Raw genomic sequence first — 22693 nt, forward strand, 5'->3', positions numbered from 1 at the left:
TCTTACTTTGTATGCACATACAGACCAAATAAAGGGGAATAAATAACTGTAAACACTCAACCAAAAAATACAGAAGTAGATAAAAGCTCATAAGTCCCCTTTTTTATCTAACCAGATTCATTTTACATTAGTTACTACCGGGACTAGGTGGATTATTCCCTTTATACATATGCGCAACGTTTGGAAAGTCATATAAACAACATTTAATAAAAGAACTTTCATAGAAGACAACGTGCCAATCTGAAGGGGAATTTCGAAGAGGACGGTGTTCCGAACATATATTCGGAGCTTTTAAACAACAATAGGCATTTATTTCGATTAATTAACACTTATTTTAATTCTCTAATGCACTCTTCTTATATTACAGGAAAATTTTATCTTCGAAGTCATCACTGCGGTGGAGCGTTAAAATAATTACACAAAAATGAAGATATTCATCGTACAGACACACAAAACAAATTTTTTCGACATTCATTGCATTTTATGAATGCAGATTTCTCGCACGTACATCGGTATTTCAAATTGTTAGATTTAACAACAAACCTTGGAGATTTTCTTCTTTTTGAACGCCTTAAATGACTACTTTTTAAAATATATGTATACATGCATTTATGAAGGTACACACACATGTTTATACACTAAAAATTAAATATAATTATTTAAAATTTTTTTAATTGACAGGTGAAGACGATATTGTTACGCTAGTAGTTCATACTTTGTTCTTTCGTGGCGCTGCAGTTGTACATGCTTCGAATTCAAAATGGTGGACAGCGTTTCCACTAGATACGTGATAACAACAATAAAAACGTGTTTATATAAAAGAAAAAAATTTTTCCGCACCTTTGTCATCGTCGTAAAATAGTACTATCGATCAATAATGTCTTTGTGTAAAATTAATTTCTTATATGACGATAACTCTTATGGAAATACGCATGTGCCTTATGTAGCAAAACATCTTATTTATATATAATATTTATTTATTATCAAAATGTGTAATGATGGGTCAAGCGATTATGAATGTCAGCAATTAAAAAAAAGATTTTATAAAAATGCCTTTGTACTTGATCAAACAAATACTAATGAGGTTATTTATCAGAGAGAAGAAATTATGAGTGATTATGTTGAATCAAATAATATATCTGAAATCAATACAACTACTTCAACAGTGCCTTCTAAAATATCTAATAAGGATAGTTTGGAAAAAATGATTAAAAACAATGTACCAATTAAACCGAACGACAGAAACGTACCTGATTTCTTAGAAGAAAATCAAAGCGAAGAACAACTTAATATTTGCTACGAAAAGAGACATAATATGGAATCAAAGTAAGTTTTCTTTTTGAATTCAAATTTTACTAAACAATTGTTATGTAGGTAATTCTTATTTTTACATTAAACTTTTTAATTTTTTTTCAGAGGTACACAGACAAATAATCACTTCATAAAAGATTATCCGCAGCATTATTTGGTAGACAACATGGATCATCAAAATATTTATAGATACAATCCAAGATTAATACAATATAATCAAGAATTAGCATTAACAAAATCACATTTATACAATGTCCATTCTAATTATAAAAAATTAAAATCTCGATTTCACAAATTACACGGAGATTATCATAAACTTTTAAGTATTGCTGCGGAATTAACAGCAGTTCTTGAAAATTCAGTAAAAGGACAACCTGTTGATCTGCAAGGAATGTTAGAGTCTTGTATGAAAATATTTCCTGATTTATTTAATCAAAACATTAGAGATGAATTGCACGTATGTAATTTTCTTAATTATACTAAAAGGTAAATTTGTTATGTATATAACATTTTTATTTACTTCTAGGTAAAAGTACAACCGTCCAGTGATACAAATAAACGTGATATTCAGCCTAATTTTAATATCATTAACATATCACCAAAGCTGTTAGATTTTAAAAAGATTAAATTACATTTAATAAATGGAAATGTTAAGACAAAATTACTTCTCTTACAAGCCTTACGATGGGTAACGGAAATGTTTGATATGTTTTCAAATTGACATGCGTAATAAAGGTGGTGAATTTTTGCAGAAAATTACTTTAAGTCAACCTGGAGAATGCGATGAATCTATACATGAATATATAAGTAGAGATTTATTAGGATTGCATGGTCAGATTGCCAGCGATAATGGAAAATCAATTTTACCATATTTACTAACACCAAAAAATGTTCCAATGCCGCATCCATTGCAACAATCAGCAGCTAGATTGTTAAATACTTTTGCATCGTTACAATGTGGCAGAGATTATTTATCCATGGATTCATCAGTAGTTAAAGTGGTATGTAATATATTGATTAAAATGTATTCTAATTTACATTAATATTTATATATGTGAAAGTTTACAGAAGTTACAATGTAATAAATGTGTTAGATATTTAACTGCCTCAATGACAACTACCAAGATGGAGTAGATTCTCTAACTTATGATATGACACTATCAACTTTACAAAAATTATCATTGCGCAAGCAACAAAGATTATATATGATAGATAGCGGATTGTTGGAATGGTTGATTTATCATCTGCACAATGAAAGTAATACTATGAGTTTTTATAGATTAAAATATGCGACAGCTCTTTTAATGAATTTATCATTGCATAAGCAAGCTCAAATTAGAATATCTACTAAAGCATCATTACTCATATCAACTCTTATAATGCTTCTGGGAATTGATCATCCTTCTGTAAGTAAATTAATCTTATATGAATAATTATTGTTGCGTTTTTATATATTAAATGATTACTTATATTAGGTATCACCATATGTTAATGGAGCGTTAAACAATTTTCTTGTAAATGATCAAATAAACAATGAAGCAGAACATGCCAATCTTTCATCCGTATTGGAAGAATTATGTTCAAATAAAATTGGAGAAATGAAGTATACAGAAAATACTATAATAATTCTCAATAATTTATTACTGTTAAAATAGAATCCTTTTTATGGAATAATATTTTAGGAAATATCTGGAACACATACTGAAAGTACACAAACGTGAATGCGCTATCGACATAGAAGATGAAACTATTTCTGATAATGATAATGTAAGTATTATCTTGGAATTACTATAACTATTTTTTTAATTAATATTAAACTTTGTAGGAAGAATTTGATGTATTGGAAAATGAATTGGAGGAGAACGATCCTGTTAAAAATCATAGAACAGAATTATACGGAGAAGTATTGCTGTCAACGTGTTACATGATTACACCGAGTGCATTTCAAAATGAATCTATAGCCATTGGTAAAGTCTTGGCTAAATCTTCAGACGCAAAATTACTTCCGCTACAGAACAATAAAAAACATACTCAGTCTTGCAGTAATACTAGTTCATCTTTATTACTTGAACATATTCCAAGGTACTCATCTGTGATTGTAATTTTTATTTCATATAACTATAAGTCTATATAATATTTTGATTTTAATAAATTAATAAAGATCCGTATGGAAAGAAAAAAAAGAAAGAATCAAACATAAATCACAAGCAACAAAAGTTGATATTAATTTACAACATTTTTCGAATCATCGCAATCATTATTTAAATCATAATAACAATAATACAATGAAATTAAATAAAAGCAAACTAATTTCAAATAAAAATAATAAAAATGATTTTGAAAATATTTCGCAAACAATAAAATTACCTAGTGAATTTAATATGGTTCATTACGAACAAATTGACAAAATTATATCACGCAATATTCATGGTAAAAATATGTCAAATTTAACTCATGCATCTAAAAAACATAATACAATGAATGTACGGTGTGGAGAAGAAGAAAAACGAATTGACAAAGACTCAATTAATCCAAATTCTACAAAAGTGGGCACATTTAAGCAAAATCTTTTTAAAAAAGCAATGACTGATGATGTTACAGTATATTTATTTGAAAATCAAACTTCCAAGTGTGTCAATAATTTTATACAAATTATTAAGGTGAAATGATGTAACAATTCAAAATATTATTTTGTAATTTATTATGTATTATTAAATTACAAACATCATATCACCTTTAATGAAATATTTTTATTATTTCGTTTATTGATAATGATCTAAAATTGTTTTTTCTTTTTTAGAGAAAGTAGTACAATGACGATACCGTCTTCAATGACTTTAGAATCTGCACACGAAAGTAAAAAAGGTATAAATAATTGTATTATATATTTTTATATTTATAATAATACACTAGGAGAATATATTTGACATTTTGGATTGTCTTTGCAGGACTAGAAAAATTCAGCAGTATTGCATCATTGTGAGTGAGCAATAATGAAATCATTATACATTTTACTTTTATAGTTTTTGCACATTTTTTGACAATAGAAATTCCACGATTTTACATGCCTATGACTTGTTGCCTCCTTAAGTTGAAGGTTTTTTTTATTTTATATTTAATTAAGTTAAATATTTATTATAAGAATATTCTATATTATTATCATATTTTATAGGACTAACATAAACAATGATAGGGACGAATTATCTGATAATGCTGCCGATGTAATTGAATTTAAATGCGATAAAGAAGAAGAAGCATTTGTAGCTAAACCAAAAATTTCAAGAACGCCTCCGTGCTTACATTAATGTACGTATATATATGCGTAGGTATAATCATAAAATATGAACACATAAACAAATGATAGCAAATAATAAAATCTCCATTGCTTACATTAGTTAAATATTTATTTTAAATAATATACAAAAATATAGTTCTTTGAATAAATTTTTTATCAGGAGTATGCAGCAAATGCATTAGAACTTAAACTATCTGTATATTTGCTATTTCTATTATACAATTCGGAAGATTCAGAATCATCATAATCATTGTTAGCATTGTCGTTGTTATGCGAACGAACAGGTATTGGATTGTTTCTTGGCCTATTTAATAAATTATTACGTTTCTTCTTATAATTTCTATTTAAATCACTTTTAACATTAGGATAATGTCTCGTAGAATAAATATATCTAGGATGAATACCAGAGCCAGTAATTTTGATTATTATTGCTTTTCCATTACCTTTCGCATAACTGTTAGGAAGATAATTTTTCTTAGGCCCTTTTATTAAATAATTTAAATTACTCTTGTGTGTGTGTGTGGAAGGATAAATAAACGAATATTTTGTTCCTCTATAATTAGCTGATCTTTCAGGCTTTTGAAAATTAGCATCTTTGCCTTGTACGTTAGAATTATAATTGTTTGATACAGAGCTTGATAAGTCGTCAAAAGCTTGGCCATGATTTTGATTTAAACTTTGAATTTGATCTTTGATCTTTTGATTTTCTTGCATATTAAATATATCAGATGAAAATATTTTTAATGTATCATCTCCATAATTATAATTTCCTTTGAAATTAAAGTTATTGCCCCTTTGCTTTCCATAGAATTGGTGATTGTCATTATTGATGTACGTGTCATCTATCATAGACGTATCGGAATCTTGTTCGTATCCTACAGGAGGAAATGACAATGGAACTTTAGCAGGATAGTTTCCAGATATAAATTCGGTATGAAAAGATCCTTCATGTTGATGGTCGTTTGAAAATTGAGACGAATCAAAATGCCTGTACTTTCCAAAATCAGACTCTTGGTTGCTATTATTAACAGAATATTTCCCAAAATGATAAGGCAATTGTTCTTTTGCAAAATTAAAATTATTATTATAATTTTCATAATTAGGATCTATGTATCCTGGTAATCCATTATTTGTAGAATAACTATGTAAAGGTAAATTACTGACTTCAAAATTCGCTTGATTTATTTTCCCACCAAAAGCGTAATCTCTTTCTTGATTTTCTGTGTTATAATTATTAATATTTTTTTTATTTATGCTATCTTCAGGCATAAATCTTTCATTGAAGATTTGTTTGCTTGGCTCAAATCTATCGTTTGGTTTAGAATAGTAATCTGTAGAGATTATTAGTTAAGTTAATTGATTATTAACATTAGATCGATAAAGTAATATGATTAATAAAAAATAAATACGCACTGCCAGTGGATGCTGATGCGTGAGCCATAATGATGGAACACACAAATATTCTATACTACAAAAATAATACATTTTGCTTATCTTATCGAAGAAAAATATAAATATTTAATACTTATTGATATTAATTAGTTTACTTACAAATTTAGTTCTTCTCATCTTGATAAGAATTAGTTACAGAATTAAAACCAAACTTTGAAAGCTATATAGTTGTTAACTAAGAAAGAACTGCACACACTGATGCACAAATCTGCCGCTTACTATTTTATACCTCTTGAGAAATGTCCCTCCTTGCTTACGGAAAGGTAAAAGCGATCTTGAAGTACACATATTGATGGGACACTGAATAGGTCTGGTTGACCATACAGAGCATAGAGAGAAAAAGTCAACTTGCTTTAATTCTTCACTTTTACTAGTTCTAGTTATCTACAATAGGTCAGTAGTATAATTGCTACTACATTTAATACTTTTTCTCTCAATATATTTTCTTAAAACTATAGCTTTTTATTTAAACAATAAAATGTATTTGTTCTTTACCTAACTTTTACTTCTTCCACACAATATAAATATATGCATATATTCGTTGATTTTCCTTCAAATACTTTCTACTTTATGTGCATGCAAGCACGTATCCATTTAAGCGCGTGCTCGCTGAAATTTGATCAAGTCAATTTGAATAGGCCGCTTTTTACTACCTTTCGATACTACATAAAAAACGAAATCGATATGTGACTTCGATGTTATCTCTTTATCTTTCTTTTTATTTCTCTATCTTTGTTTCTTAAATGTACGATGAATTATAAAACAAAAGACATTTATCGAAAACAATTTCTAGATTTATAGATAAATATATAATTTGTAGAATAAATAGAAATAACCGGATTGGATGTAATTGTCTTTCACTGATGACTTTCTTTCTTGGAGCGTATTAGATATTTGTGAATGCAAAAAATATAATATAGACGAAAGTTACATTGAGAAGTAGCGTAGAAAGTAAAATGATAATGGAAAGTAGACACTAGTTGACAGTAAACTTGTTACTCATTAAAGAAGATCAAGTTGCAACTAAAAAAAAAAAAAATAAAAAAAAAAAGAAGCTTAGTATACAGGTTTAACACGCTTTTTAAATCTGTGTTTAAAAATGACATGCATAATATTGATATTATCATCTATTAATTGTTCCGTTAATTGTTCTAACATTTCTATGAAATATTATTATATTGATATAATAAAGTTAAAAATAATTACTATATACGATTAAGGTAGGGTACTTTGTAACCCATATAGTTCATTTAAATTGCTATATATAAATGTTTAGAAAGTATGCGCATTATATACTTTTATGCATGCCTATTGTCTACTTTTACGCATGCCTATTGTCTACTTTTACGCATGCGCATTATTTACTTTTACGCATGCGCAAAAAATGCATATAGCATACATATACATGCATACAAGGTTGTGTTTTGCTCATGACTAAGAATGACATTTGAAACACTGTGTAATGTGTGTCAAACTATGGCTAACGAAGAAAACAAGGAAAGTGATTTAAATGACGTGGTCTTGCAGGAAAATGTATTGGATACGCAAGTATATATGCTTTGATGTATCTTCCGCGAATTTTGATAGTGTTAGGTTATAATATTTAAAAACGCGTGAATTTTAGTGCGAAACCATTGCGAAGAAACGTCCTAAACGTGTGTTGCATTTTTCTGACGGGGATTTAGAAGAATATTCATCGGAAGATGAGGTAGATAGGTCGCAAGCAACTAAAATTGTAGCTGAAATTGATCCGGTAACTAAAAATACATAATTTATAATTATTTATTTATTTTTTTTATTTTTCAATAAAAATAAATACGTTGATTCGTAGCATGCACTTAATTGGATACCTTGGACTTGGCATCAAACAACATTCATCGGTACAAAATTATTGGATGGTTGTGATTATCTTGGTGAATGGTTGGCCAATTTTTTTGGTATTACAACGCCTAAATATCAATTTGAAATCGATGAATTTCATAGATTGCAAGCTTTACAAAATGAAATGATTCATAATAACGATTTAGAAATGGGCGGATGGAACAATCAGAACAGAAATAATTTAATTAACGTTCCCAATTTGACAAAAGATTAAGCGTGCTAGTTTCTAGTATCTTTTTTCTAACCGAAGAAATACAAATTTATATATAAGAATAATTTGATGTATTGTGTTATATTTATATCTTTTTTATCCTCATAATTTTATAAATAAGTAGAAAGAATTGTATTGAAATAGTATTTTAGAGATTTTGCTCGTATTTTTCTTTTTTTCTTAAACATAGCACATCAAGTCATAAAGTTAAGACTTATAAATGCATTCATAATTTTAGCTAATAATTTAATCACTTACCTTTTTTAGATTCAATCTTTTATTATTGTTCTTGAGCACAGTAGTTGTGTGTAGAGTGAATAAGTATGATAATTAAAAAAATATTTAAAAATATTTATATTATTAATTTTGTATTAGTTATATTAAGTTACTTTTTATATATTGTTAATATTTATTAGTAATCAGATATCATCAAAGGAAACTCAAGTTATTAGTAAATATGTTTATATTTAATTAAATATATGTTTTTTTTCTTGCAGTATGACCAATGCATATATATATACATCAAATCTTAATAACTTATTTATTAACGTTTGAAAATGTTTAATATAAACTTTTAATGATGCATTTTACTATATTTTAAGTTTACTGTAGTAAGTGAATCTTATTTTCTTTTGTAGATGTTAGTATTGTAACTACATTTCTTTCATATTCAACTTAATTTTATCTTGTAAATATTTACTACAGTCTTCTATAAGAGGAACTTCGTAACACATACATCTTATAAGTAAACAGCAAATGTTTTTTCTTTCAATTTTTAATAAATTATGTTTCTGGTACAAATCTATGTAAAGCACTAGTTAATGCTAATAATGAGCTTTGAAGGCCTTGAGGTAAATGCCTTTGTAACCAAGAACCTTTATACTGTTCTATATGAGCTAACATTTTATTAGCTATGTCAGTTCTAAATGTCGGTGGTAAATTGTATACTCCTAAATTGATAATTGCAAGACCCATGTTACTATTAGGATTAATACCAGCGACGCTCAATGTTCTACCAATTCTACAAGCAGTCAGCATCAAATCAGCCGTTAATTGAAGTTCCTGAATTTCCATGGATGCAAATTTAGAAGATAAATTTCCTTCGTACAATGAATGAGAGATACGTTTGATCTGTTTTGTCATTTTCTGTTAAAGATAAAAGATCGTTCATTAGTTTGATATATAATATATACAATTAAAAAATTAATATTTTTTTAAGAGTAAAGATGTAAACTTACAGCAAATAGATCAGCCGGTAGGTTTTCCAAATTGACATTATCAGGATCTGTCAATAATCTGTATAATGTAGATCCACGATTGTCAGGTATTTGCTGCAAATCTTTAGCTGATTGATTTTTACTTAATGTCAATACTAACGTATCTAATCTGCCTAATTCTAAAATTGCACTTCCGATTTTATATTCTGAATCTTGAAAAATGTGAATATCTAGTAATTTTGTAATATGCTTTTGCCTATAATAGAATACAGAAGAGTTAATATTTTATTTAATAACAAAAAATATATGTATAATGGACAATCGGTTAACAAACATAATCCATTTAAACATAATGTTCGCTACCCAAATTGTTTGTTAACCGATCACCTACTATATATATATACAGAGTGAAATAAAATAAAATAATACCTAATTAATCCAAATACTTCAGGCACGTCATAATTATCTTCAATTCCTATATCTATATCTGTGCTTGGATTCCAAGAAAGTCCCGCTGCTATCAAATATCCAATCCAAGCAAATGGGTGAGGAGTTAGATGATGACTTCCGGACCAATGAGCAACCACTATACCAATAGAATCTTGTTCAAGAGCAGCTTTGATTGCATTTTTTGTGTTTATATATGTCGATGCTGGACATCCTGCCAAGCTATTGTAACTTGCTGTCCCTGAACTCGACAAAATATTACCTCCTGCTATTCTAAATGCTTCTGTCCATTCAGAAAAATCATAATCGGCCTGTAATATTATAAACATATAACATATATTCTTTTAATTTTCAATTATTTATGACATTTTATAAAAATTCACATATTTATTATACCTGAAATCCGTATTCAACGAGAATAATATTTGAAGGAATGTAATTAAATTCTAATTTGGAATGTAGTCCATTGGAACAAAGTAGTAAAGTTGTACTCGAATTCAAATTCAGCATGTGCCATAATTCCTGAAGGCACGAATACGATTTATATACCTCCGACATATCTGTTTCTATTGTTTCATTTACAGACGAACTCTGATCTAAGTTTTCAGGCTGAACTAATAAACTAGCCAACCTTGGTCCAACATGTACATAACTAAGACTAGGAAAAACTGCAAGTAATTCTTGAAAAACAGGCCACATTTGTATGAGATGATGTTGTCCTAGATTGGAATCAACATCCAATGTGGGTACTAAGTCTAAATGACGATCTCTGTAAAAAAGAAGACAAATTTTATATCGATGCAACAATATATCAAAAATATATAAAATATACCTGCAGTATCTATCAATCGTAACCATTTCAGATTTAGTATAACAAAGTTGCCAGTCGCAAGTTGATGTTAGTCTAGAGTAAAGATGTAGATGAGATATTTTTAATGATGACCATAAGTCAACCATGTGTAACAAATATTCTAATGTAGGTATGCGACCTCTTGGTGAAATATCTAACAGTATTCCACGGTGTATGAATCTTGGTTCATCTTTTATAAGAACAGGTTCTATTTCGCATGTTTCAGATGTACTATCTTTTTTACTTAAACGTAATATTTGCACAAATGTGCATACTGCATAATGCAATCCAGGTAAACTTCCAGCGCATACTTTAATCGAGTTTTGAGAAATATGTAATTGATAGCCATGAGAAACATTGAACAAATTCTTGTTCACTATACATTCTATTTTGTTCTCATTACATAATTTTCCAGAACTTGGTTGAACTTCACCTACTTTTACATCATGACCCAACTCCAGTAAATGCGTTCTACTAACTTCCCAAACATCTAATATTCTGTGTATGGATTCGCTGCCCTATAATAAAAAACATGTAAAATTAGTATGATAAAATTATTAATAAGTATTTTAATATATTTAGATACCTGTATAATGGATATAAAAAGTTCTTTGCCGATAATAAATGGAGGTGAAAAATTTTTTAATTCGCAAATAGTTTTTGGTCGTGGCCAGAGTAAATTATAAATCCCTTCTTTTTCAGTAGAAGTTTTGTTAGGACTATCTTTTCCCGACTCTTGTAATGGTATATCATATACTGGCTCAGAAGATTTACTGGATTCAATAGATAATTGGCTCATATTGCTCGAAATACTTTTTTGACCAAAATTTCCTTCCGAAAACAATGCAATTGGACTATGCATAGCTTCATTGTCATTAGATGTAAAATTGGATACAAATTTTTGAAAAAGACTGTGCAAGCTCTGTTTTCCACGAGAAAGATCATACGGTGTCTTTCCTGCAAATGTTCTACAAAAATATTTATTAACATTATATATATAAAATGTCAAAATATGCGATATTATAATAAGATTTTTACCCTTTCACAGCTCTTATAAGAGGATTCGCTCCAGCTTGTAATAACTCATGACATATAGGTAAATCACCACGACTTACTGCATCATGCAATGGCGTAGCACCCCATCCATTCTCTGCATTTATATCTGCACCTCGGTCTGTAAATGGAAAGCTGCATTTTTACTTTATCAGTGTTTTGTATTATAATTAAGATAGAAGTCATTAAGTATAACTAATTTTACCAATCAAGCAGGTAATAACATCTTTATTTCCATAACAAACTGCCCAGTGAAGCGGAGTATTTTTACTACCTTGCGAATCCCAGGAATTTATGTGTATACCTGCGTCTAGTAATTGTATTACTTTCTCTATTCTGTAAGTAATATTACATTAATACATACAGTAAATATTTTTCATCAATTCTTTACTAATATAAGTTTAATTTCTTTTTTGATTTGTTTTTTTAGTAACTATGAAAAAGAAACCTACTCAGAAGCAGCAGTCGCTCTTAACAATTCCTCAATATAAATACGACGTATTATTTCGCTAGATGCTAAATCAACAGCATTATGTCCATTTGCATTTTGTATCGCTGGATCGGCTCCGCAGTTCAACAAAGTCCTTACGATATCCGCTTGGTTTGTCTAATATATTAAAGTAATTATAAAGAATATTGATGAAGAAAATACTAGTCGAAGAAAGTCGCATAACTTTTTCTGAATACCTTGGATGCATATGATAAAAAAGTTCCTTCTTCTAGGAGAGGTTGATTCAATATTTTGTCTTTTGTTATTCCTTCAGCCATAGAACCATTTTCACCTACATATAACGAGTTAACATAAAAATCAAATTAACATTTAAATTAATCGGTAAAAATAGCCTATTAAAAGGAACATGTTTTTGCTAAATTATTTGACAGTGTTGAAATAAATTGGGTATTATAATTTGGTGATGCTTACATGCTTCTAAAATGGATCTGATAATATCAGTACGTCCATGTTCAATAGCAGTACGAATATTTTCACAAATGTCTTGCATCTCTGCTTTGTCTTATTAAACATCAAAATTACATATTGCACCGCATCGGAAATAATCATTTAATTTTGTCAGTTGTCAGAAATCATACGGAGCGTAATATCGCGGTACAATTTATCTGCCTGATCAGGGGTCTAAACTCGTAGGAGAGAAAGAAAAAATAGTATTGTTACACTCCTGTACCCTACATATTTCCTGTTGTTGCGACAACCCCGCACTCTAGAGGGTTTATTTCTAAATGAAATTATCTGAATTTATGATGAGTGATCAGTATAAACACGTAATCTAGAATTATGATTGGTTAATATCGAACGAGTATACTAGTGATAAAGTGAAAATATTAAATAAATAAAAAAAGCTATAAATATAAATAAATATTACATGAAGTAAAATATTAAATGGAATAAAACAATGAAATCGTAAATATTTCAATGATATATTAGAAGCAATATAGTTATCTCGAAAAATTCAAATTTTTCCGCCATTCTTTGGAAACTTTAACAGTTCTTAAAAAGTAATGACGAATTAAAAATAGAATTTAGAATTAGAATTAGGGAATCATTTAGTTAAGTTTTTTTGACTGATATATTTAATAGGTTAAAGAAGTATCGATATAAAGTGATAGATCGCTCACATGCAAACAGTTCGGTAAGATTTGAAACGCGACGCCGTAAGCGCCGGTATACCTGTATCTCGGCTATATCTACTACGCAACTTCCGCTAACTCGCTTGAGGAAAATGGACGCCTTTGTGTCTGTTTTCTTCGTATTCGCACTATAAATACTGTTTCCCCGCGATGCACCAGATTTGACATGGCGATGTTTACGCGGTACCGTGTAATATGCAAGTGAAATTCGTGAGGTGATATTCAGTTGGGTGCTTATATTCGTGATCGGTTTAAAAACGCGACCATCCAAGTAGGCCACAACCACGGATTGACAATTGAGTGGATATCGTCTACGGGGAAAAGTTTTTTGCTAAAAGGCTTGACACGGTCAAACCCAATTATTTGGAGAACGCGCTATAAACGATTAAAACTCTATTTACGATCGGAAATTGATGCTCTAGCTAATGTGCACACTCTGCCCGCCAAAATTATATTACGCATAGTACATTTGATGTCATAAATAATCGTCTCGATTGCTTGGGGTAAGGCAATTGATACCACCGAACCTCCTTATACCTCCAACTTTGTTTTTATAGGCATAGCCAATCGTCTATGAATTTTTATATCATCATTGATATATTTTATTCTGTTATTTAGCAGATTCTCGAGTGTTCTTTTGGATAATTCTCTTGTCTAAACATCATCCAGTGCTAATGTTTTCATATGTGTGATGTTGGATGGTAGACTTTCAACGAAGAAAGGTAATTACTTAGATAGTACCCTAATATGCTGATATTATTTTTCATTAATATTTATAATTAATATTATTATGATTAGCTAAATATTTTTATTAATAAGGCTAGTGCATATTACCATGGATAATATCAATTATTGATATCCGTGCTATTGTTCTCGATCAACATCATATATGTCAGGTTTTAGTTTATTTTTTCTTCGCTTACTTTTACTTGTTTTTAATATTTTTTATTACTTTTTATAAATTTGTTTAAACTAATATAATATGTTATTATAATGTTAATTTAATTGATTTAATTGATTTAATTAATTTTGAAATTATTTTTAATTTTAGTGACGTGCCATGTCGCAGACTCATTTTTTTCGCTTACAAAACTTTGAGCATAAACAAATTTGTTTAGAAATTGGTGATATTTGTATTAATTACAATTCAGATAAAAATTATAAAACACACTTTTGTTATTATTTTATATTTTTATTAATTTTTAATTATTTGTTGTTGTATTTAAAAATCACATTTTGTAGTTTTATTTTGAAAAATTAATGAAATGCATATACCATTGATCATAATTATGAAATGTACGCAAAACGATAATTTAATTATTAATTTATTATTATTATTTTTCTTTTTTAATGTCATGTATAATTTATTAAGATTTATATAACACAAACTACAAATGCTTTTTTCTTTTTTATTCCAAATGATAAAATGATAATTATATTATTAATATTGAATATTTCCTGCATGGTGACTTAAATTAAATAAAATTTTCTGTTATAGGACAAAAAATTGCTAAACATGGATCGATTATTGGAGGACCCACGTGCTTCGTCAAAGTTTGGTTGAAATTTTATTTTACAACATGGGAACTTAAAAGAGACTTTGTTAAGTTCCCGATATAACTTTAGTGTTAGTGTTCTCTGACAAGAGTTGTTAGATACTATTCCGTTTAATGTTGAATGTGTTGAAAAGTTTAGGAAATGCAAGTACAAAAATAACAGCGATGATTAGTTTGGGTATATGTGGCAAAAGTGCTGCATTTAAATATATTCTGTTTCTTACATCTATATTATATTGTGAGTAGAACTTTTATACAATGTTAGTGCAGTGCTTCATATATTGGATTGTTCTATGAAACCAGAGGGAAAAGACAGAAACACTGGAATTGATTTTGAATCTATTTTTTGTCCAGGCTGTAATGCCAGAACAAATCAAATTCAAAATGAATGGGGTTATTCCGAGTGTACCAATTACTACCCTCGCTGGTATCGCCAGTCTTACTGACTTGTTACCTGAAATGCCCCTACCAACGCCGCTGCCTCAAACTCTGACAAACAAGTCTCTCCTGTTTCATCCAAGAGTGGCAGAAGAAGCACAAATATTGTTAAGCGTACGAGATGAAAATTTAGTACCCCAACTGATATGCTCTTTGTCACAAACCTCGTCGGAACATATAGAATTGAAGGATAATTATGCTAATACTGAACAACCCTTGGAATCAGAGCAGAATACGCCGGAATTGTTGAAAGCCATTCTACAGTTAAATCCACACGTGTTCAAAGGACCTCAGTATAATTCTCCAAGAAATTGGTCTCAGGGTACTCAGCAGATGCATTCTAATCAATCACCAGCAAATTATGGCCGCTTCTCACCATCTTACTCCAATTCTTCAGGGTCCAGGCAAACGCCACAAGGTAGTCCTGCTCATCCTGCTGCAGCTAGAACCGTACTCCCACCACCTAGCGGTATTTCACATGCGCAGCATCCACGAATGCCAGTTACACTTCAAAATCATGCAGATATTTCACAAATGTCTCCTTTTGCCGTGCCTTCTCCATCTCCTAGAGGAAATGTTATGACGGAACAAACGAGGACATCTACTACGCCGCAGCATGTACAGGATGACTCCAATTGTACAAATCCTCTGTCGAATATAGCTCCTCAACCAAATATGTATTCTCCAGCTCATATGAGCTCACCTAATACACCTTTGTCGTCTGTGGGTAACGTAACGCCTCAACACCATAACATGGCGGGTATGACGCCGCAACATAATATGCACATGACTTCTCCAATGCGTGCAAACATCCCTATTCAACAGCAACAGCAACCTATGAACATGCAACAGAATGTCTATGATCCTGCGATAAATCAACAAGTACATCATTCGTTGCAAAGTAACGAGCATATGGATATTAATAGCAGTGTTCAAGCTAATCAACAGTTTCTACTAGATCCAGTTACTGGCCTTCCTGACATAGATTTACCAATAGAGAATATTCAAACAAAACCAAGCATAGATAATGTGGCACAAAATCTATTGTCAGGCTCGCAGACCACGTCATATCCAAATCTTCATGGTGTTAATGTTGTTAATACTTTAGATCCTACTAATATTATACCAATGCAGCATCAACAAAACAACAATTCAGACAAAATGTTAAAAATGCCCACTATGCCCACAGATAAAATGAAAGAACCTGTTGTTATGTTGAATAGATTGTCTGTAGAAGATCAGGCTCTTATGCAGAAAAGCTTAGCTGCATTTGCTGAGAAATCTCCTAATCGTGCAGCAAGGATGGGAATAACCAATCGTGATGAGGTGAAAAGTGAATCTGAAAGTGAAGAAGAAATAGGTAAACACAATAAATATTTTAAAGCACGTGCAAAGGAACGTCAAGTTCAAAAAGAAAAAGAAAGAGCGGAAAGGAAAAAAAGCGAAGATAAAATTCGTAGGAGAAGAAGAATATTGGACGACGATGAAGAGGATGAAAAGAAGGAAGGAATATACTCTCCTTCAAAAGCTAAAATAAGAAAGGTTGAGAAAAAGCTAGTTCCAGTTCTGTCTAAATTAAGTGTAGAAGAATTAATGGAAACTAATACGTATCAACGATTTAACTCAAACATGGAAACAATTTTTGAAAATACAGAAGATATTGCAACTAATGCAGAGTTGGATGAAGATGGTGATGTGCCTCCAGAATTACTTATTCCTAAATATCAATTACATGATTTATGTACCGAAGCGGCTAAATTGAAAGCCTTAGGAGCAATGGAGTCTATCCCTGCAGATAGATTGGTTAGATTACTAAACATATTAGAGAAAAACATTCGTGATGGAGCACGAGTATCTCCCTTAGCAGATCCTGACGACGATGTTGAAGAAAGCAGGTTATGGATGCAGTTGGCTATGGAAAGGGTACAACGTGCCGTAGATGCTTCTTTGATATCCTTACATATTATGACATCAAATAATATGCCGAAGACAGTTTATCTGGAAGATGTAATTGACAGAGTAGTTCTTTTCATGAAATTTCAATTGCAAAACACTATCTATCCTTCATTTGACCCTGTTTATAAAATAGACACAAAAAACAAGACTGACAATTATAATTCTAGTGGACGTAAAAAAAGGGGCCATATGAAGGAAGTTCGGGAAAAGAGTATACTTCAAGTTTATAATAAAATGCATGAATTGGTTGGTCTCCTCGCCGAATTATTAAATATTCAAATGTTAACGGATACCAGTGTTCTTCATGCATCAACATTAGGTGTAGCACCATTTTTTGTTGAGTCTGTTAGCGATCTTCAATTAAGCGCTTTAAAACTTGTCACTGTAATATTTACCAAATATGAAAAGCATAGAAGATTATTGTTAGATGACATTTTGGCATCAATAGCGAGACTTCCTAGTAGCAAAAGAAGTTTGCGCACATATAGGCTAAATTCAGAAGATCACATTCAAATGTTAACTGCATTAGTATTGCAGCTTATTCAATGCGTCGTGGTGCTCTCGGACAATGTTGTACCACAATCAAAAGGATCTGTAAAGGAAGAAGATGAGAAGAAGGAAGAGAAGAAAGAAGAAAAAAAAGAAGAGAAAAAGATTAGTTTCATTGATGCTGATGTTCTAATTATAAATAAGTACGAGACAGCGACTAGAATAGCTGGTAATTTTTTAACTGTTTTCCTTAACAAATGTGGAAGTAAAGGAGAAGAAATTGATTATAGGCCATTATTTGAGAATTTTGTACAGGATTTATTAGCTACAGTGAATAAGCCTGAATGGCCTGCTGCGGAATTACTTCTGAGTTTACTTGGAAATTTATTGGTCGGACATTTTTCGAACAAAGGTTCGGATATGTCGCTTAGAGTTGCTTCTATTGATTATCTTGGAGTAGTTGCAGCTAGATTAAGAAAAGATGCAGTCAGTTCTCAATGTAAATTGTCAACCATTGATCAGATCATAAGGGACATTAAATTAGAACAACAAAAGGATGCAGATTATGATCATGTGAAAGACAAGGAAATCGTAGGATTGAGCGAGGATGAAGAAAGGATGGTCTTTTTACAAAAAGTACTTTTAGATTATTTGGCTGTTAACGGAACAAAGGATTCAGCTTTGGTATGTGCTCGTCACTTTTATTTGGCTCAATGGTACAGAGACTGTGCAGTAGAAAAATCTCGCGTAGGACAATCAAAGAATAGTCCAACTAAGAAGACACATAAGAAGAGAGCTAAGAAAAAGAACAAACATCATAGCAGCGATCAGGAAAGCGATTCTGAAGCTGAAGATCAGGATGCGGATGAAAACGACAATAATGAGCAGAAAAATTCGGAAGCTTATAGGCTTATAGAAGAAAAAAAGAAATATATTATTACCAAAATTAGACCGTACAGTACAGGAAATAAACCGGACGTTTTACAAACCTATATTGATTACAATTCGGCTGAACTCATATCTCAGTATCTTGCATCAAAAAGACCATTTTCCCAGAGTTTCGATCGTTATCTCAAACAAATACTTCATGTATTAACAGAATCATCTATTGCAATTAGAACAAAAGCTATGAAATGTTTAACTATGATCGTCGAAGCTGATCCAAGTGTACTTGCTAGAGTTGATATGCAGCTAGGAGTGAAACATTCGTTTCTCGATCATTCTACATCTGTACGAGAAGCAGCTGTCGATTTAGTAGGAAAATTTGTATTGAGTAGACCAGAGTTAATAGACAAATATTATGATATGTTGCTAGCAAGAATATTGGATACAGGTGTCAGTGTTAGAAAACGTGTAATTAAGATCTTGAAAGACATTTGTATGGAGTGCCCAGATTTTCCTAAAATCCCGGAAATTTGTGTTAAGATGATCAGAAGAGTGAATGATGAAGAAGGAATAAGGAAATTAGTTATGGAAGTTTTTCAAAATATGTGGTTTACTCCTGTAAGAGAACGACCCACTCTTGATTCTGAATCATTATTGAGAAAAGTCATGAATATAACCGATGTTGTGGCCGCTAGCAAAGATATGGGTTTGGAATGGTTTGAGCAACTGCTGGTTAGTTTGTTTAAACCAAAGGAAGATAAAGACGATAGTACAAAAATGCAAACTGAACCACCTAAGGCATTGTTGACGGCATGCAGACAGATCGTCGATTGTTTGATAGAAAATGTTCTCAGGTTAGAAGAAACTAATCTAGGAGAAGTGGGTAAATCAGAGAAAAAAGGATCTTCACAGCGACTAGTCGCTTGTTTAACTACGTTGTATCTATTTGCGAAGATCCGACCGCAACTTTTGGTTAATTATGCAATGACTTTACAGCCTTATCTAAATTTGAAATGTCAAACACAAGGAGATTATCAAATAATAAGTAGCGTTGCGCACACTCTCGAGTTAGTAGTACCATTGATGGAACATCCAAGTGAAACATTCTTAGCACAGTTAGAAGAGGATTCGGTTAAATTAATTCTACAACACGATAGATCGGTCGTAGCGAGTTGTTTGTCGTGTTTAGGTTCTATAGTGAACAACGTTACGAGGAACTTTAAATTAATACGAGATTGTTTTAAGAAATACTATGGCCATTTAACGGAGTACAAATCGCTATTTGAGAAAGATCCATCTAATCCAATGTTATTGAAGTATAGACCATTTTTCAGAAGAGCATTATTCACAGTCGGTTTGCTACTAAGGCATTTTAATTTTACTGATCCGGAGGTCATCGAGGGTTTGGCAGACAACATAAAGGATCAAGTATTTGAAACATTAAATTATTTCGTCCATCAAGATAATGACGATATACGTCATTTCACATTATCTGCTATTGGTTCTCTTTGTATACGCCATTATGAATTCATGATGGTTCCTGAATTGAAGGAGCTTTATCATCATTTTCTTACATCTGAGAATGCTTTGGTTCACATGAGAATTCAAGTTTTAAATAACATCGAGATATATCTTCAGGAGGAAGAAAAGAGAATGATAAAGCAGGACTTGGAATGGTCGAAGATGTCAAAACAAGAGAACTTGAAAGAAATGGGAGATGTTTCGTCGGGAAGGGCTAGTACCGTGATACAGCTCTATATCAAACAAATATTGGAATCTTTCTTACATGTTAACATAAGCATTAGACATGCTGCCCTCAAAGTAATACAATTGATCTTGACTCAAGGTTTGGTGCATCCTGTGCAAATAGTACCTTACTTGATTTGCATGAGCACGGATTGCGAAAAAGTTGTAAGTCACAGTGCAGACAAACAGCTGCAGGATATCGAGAAGAAGTACCCTGGCTTCATTCATATGAAGTCACAGATTGGTATTAAACTAAGTTTTCGATTACAGAAGATATTACAGAATGACAACAATGTAAGAGGTATGCGAATTAAAGAGGGCGAATTTCCTGGTGCACTCAATGGTTTTCTATATACTATCTTAAGAAATACGAAACAACAGAGAAGGGCGATTGTTTTGTCGTTTTTAAAACAATTCGATGAATGCGCCAAAACAAGTTTATCTCAAATGTTGTACTTGGCTGATAATCTTGCTTATTTCACATATCAGGTACAAGATGAGCCGCTATTTATCATCCACCATATCGATATTATCATATCGATGTCAGGTACAAACTTGCTGCAGTCTTTTAGAGAAGCCTTGCTGCCTAAGGAAGGAAGTAATCAATCGACGTCGCATCACCATCACCATCATCACCATCATCATCACAATCAGCAGCAGCAGCAATTTCAACAACAACATCAACAACAGATACAGCAGGAGCAGCATTTGCAACAAGAGCAGCAGCTGCAACAGCAGTTACAGCAACTGCAACTGCAACAGCAACATCAACTGCATTTGCAACAGCAACAACTGCAACAGCAGCAGCAGCAGCATATGCTGATACAAGAACACCGAGATCAGCAATTGATTCAACCGCCTATGCAACTACCTATGCAACCACCTATGCAACCACCTATGCAACCACTTATGCAACCACCTATGCAACCACCTATGCAACCACCTATGCAACCACCTATGCAACCACTTATGCAACCACCTATGCAACCACCTATGCAACCACCTATGCAATCACCTATGCAACCACTTATGCAGCCGGTAGGAATAGTAGGGTCGAGCGAACAGCCTCGTACAGAAAACATCTTATCTTTGGTAGACGAGGAAGACGACGAGGAAGACGAGGAAACGATTCTAGGAAGATTACCAAGCGATACGACTTTGCTTCGAGAGTACATTACAGCCAGTCAAGGTTTCCTCTTGCTACTTACATTGAGACAACATCTAAAAGATCTTTATGGTTTCTCCGATGCAAAAATTGGTCAATATTCGCCATCTGAAGGGGCCAAGATTTACGAGAAAGCCGTGAATCGTAAAAATAATCTCCTATTCAAACCCAAGGCGACGTTACAGAGGCTGAAGGAAGGTGTAAATACTGCGGAACTTGACACCGAGGGTAGGAAAAAATTAGTGAAAGAGTATTTGGACTTTAAACAATTAATGTTGAAGTATGATCCTGAAGAGCCAGACGAAGGTGAGGACGGTGATACTAGTGGGAAACAATGTAACACTGATAATAACCAATCATCGAGGATTCCCAATCTCGAGGGTGATAATAAACTGACCGATGGTGCAGTGACGAGCAATTCTTTGGTAAATGCTCAATATCATCCAAATGCGACGCTGAATTCATCTATCGAGCACTCGAACAATTCAATGAACTCGACATTGACATCGACTCCGACGTCTCCACGTGTACCCAAACTTACCATACACCCGACGAATCCTGACATGAAGGAACATCGTAAGCATCGCGCGCACAAGACGGAAAAAGTGAAGAAACACAAGAAGAAGAAGAGGAGAAGAATCTCCGATAGTAGCGAGAGCGGGGAGGATTATAGTGACCCTGATTTTCTAGTGTGATGAGTGCGGTGGTATCGGGCCCTGTGTGTACATAGACTTATACTCCTTCGGAGTTTTTAGAATATTTAAAAAGGCGAGGAGCTGTTCTGGTATCACCATATGAATATATATATACACATATACATTATTATACACATATATATGTATATACTGTATATCAGATCAGATGATTTTTATCGATGATACCAGTGCTGCTCTTTAAACTCTCATAAAAAGAAAATAAGCGCAATGAACTTTTGTTAAGTGAAATGGGATGATTTTGCAGAAAAGTACTAACAAAAAAAGGATATACTGTATAAAGTGAGAGAAAGTAAATGATAGAATTAGAGTATGAGAGTATGTGTGTGTGTGAGAGAAAGAGAGAGAGAGAGAGAGAGAGAGAGAGAGAGAGAGAGAGAGAGA

The 22693-nt window shown here is 31.8% G+C and overlaps 5 protein-coding genes across 7 annotated transcripts; 3 read left to right on the forward strand and 2 right to left on the reverse strand.

The window, feature by feature from the left end:
* The first annotated feature begins 44 nt into the window (after nucleotides 1–44).
* LOC106793803 (lisH domain-containing protein ARMC9-like) lies at nucleotides 45–5776 on the forward strand. Of its 2 annotated transcripts, none has more exons than XR_001382463.1 (13): nucleotides 45–617; nucleotides 682–1326; nucleotides 1417–1768; nucleotides 1838–1999; nucleotides 2064–2312; nucleotides 2406–2717; nucleotides 2787–2914; nucleotides 2994–3078; nucleotides 3137–3393; nucleotides 4112–4176; nucleotides 4260–4408; nucleotides 4484–4617; nucleotides 5415–5776. XR_001382463.1 is itself a non-coding variant. In XM_014761022.1 (13 exons), exons 2-12 carry the CDS (start codon nucleotides 989–991, stop codon nucleotides 4614–4616), a joined length of 2112 nt encoding a protein of 703 aa, XP_014616508.1. In that variant the 5' UTR covers nucleotides 45–617; nucleotides 682–988; the 3' UTR covers nucleotide 4617; nucleotides 5415–5776. The 2 variants fall into 2 exon arrangements, 1 of the variants encoding a protein (XP_014616508.1); XM_014761022.1 differs by having other exon boundaries at nucleotides 4260–4290.
* Nucleotides 4763–7216, reverse strand: LOC106793784 (probable serine/threonine-protein kinase clkA). The gene is made up of 5 exons (XM_014760988.1): nucleotides 6158–7216; nucleotides 6020–6074; nucleotides 5398–5937; nucleotides 5145–5313; nucleotides 4763–4910 (listed from the first exon to the last, which is right to left on the reverse strand). The coding sequence occupies exons 1-5, from the start codon at nucleotides 6173–6175 to the stop codon at nucleotides 4763–4765; spliced, it is 930 nt and encodes a 309-aa protein (XP_014616474.1). The 5' UTR covers nucleotides 6176–7216.
* Nucleotides 7217–7447: 231 nt separating this feature from the next.
* On the forward strand, nucleotides 7448–8209 carry LOC106793808 (protein FAM177A1). Its single transcript, XM_014761032.1, has 3 exons — nucleotides 7448–7606; nucleotides 7683–7811; nucleotides 7890–8209. Exons 1-3 carry the CDS (start codon nucleotides 7499–7501, stop codon nucleotides 8151–8153), a joined length of 501 nt encoding a protein of 166 aa, XP_014616518.1. The 5' UTR covers nucleotides 7448–7498; the 3' UTR covers nucleotides 8154–8209.
* A 698-nt stretch (nucleotides 8210–8907) lies between these two features.
* Nucleotides 8908–12899, reverse strand: LOC106793800. The gene is made up of 11 exons (XM_014761007.1): nucleotides 12640–12899; nucleotides 12405–12499; nucleotides 12170–12324; nucleotides 11923–12053; nucleotides 11703–11838; nucleotides 11251–11632; nucleotides 10647–11182; nucleotides 10211–10583; nucleotides 9797–10125; nucleotides 9389–9623; nucleotides 8908–9296 (listed from the first exon to the last, which is right to left on the reverse strand). Exons 1-11 carry the CDS (start codon nucleotides 12716–12718, stop codon nucleotides 8934–8936), a joined length of 2814 nt encoding a protein of 937 aa, XP_014616493.1. The 5' UTR covers nucleotides 12719–12899; the 3' UTR covers nucleotides 8908–8933.
* Nucleotides 12900–13416: 517 nt separating this feature from the next.
* LOC106793853 (nipped-B protein) lies at nucleotides 13417–22679 on the forward strand. 2 transcript variants are annotated; one of them, XM_014761103.1, is made up of 3 exons: nucleotides 13417–13864; nucleotides 13980–14083; nucleotides 14860–22679. In XM_014761103.1, exon 3 carries the CDS (start codon nucleotides 15278–15280, stop codon nucleotides 22289–22291), a length of 7014 nt encoding a protein of 2337 aa, XP_014616589.1. In that variant the 5' UTR covers nucleotides 13417–13864; nucleotides 13980–14083; nucleotides 14860–15277; the 3' UTR covers nucleotides 22292–22679. The 2 variants fall into 2 exon arrangements, with proteins under 2 accessions (XP_014616589.1, XP_014616590.1); XM_014761104.1 differs by having other exon boundaries at nucleotides 13983–14083.
* The last annotated feature ends 14 nt before the right edge of the window (nucleotides 22680–22693 follow it).

The sequence above is a fragment of the Polistes canadensis genome, unplaced genomic scaffold, assembly GCF_001313835.1.
Source record: "Polistes canadensis isolate GaletaPanama2010 unplaced genomic scaffold, ASM131383v1 scaffold_19, whole genome shotgun sequence".
Classification (NCBI taxonomy): domain Eukaryota; kingdom Metazoa; phylum Arthropoda; class Insecta; order Hymenoptera; family Vespidae; genus Polistes; species Polistes canadensis.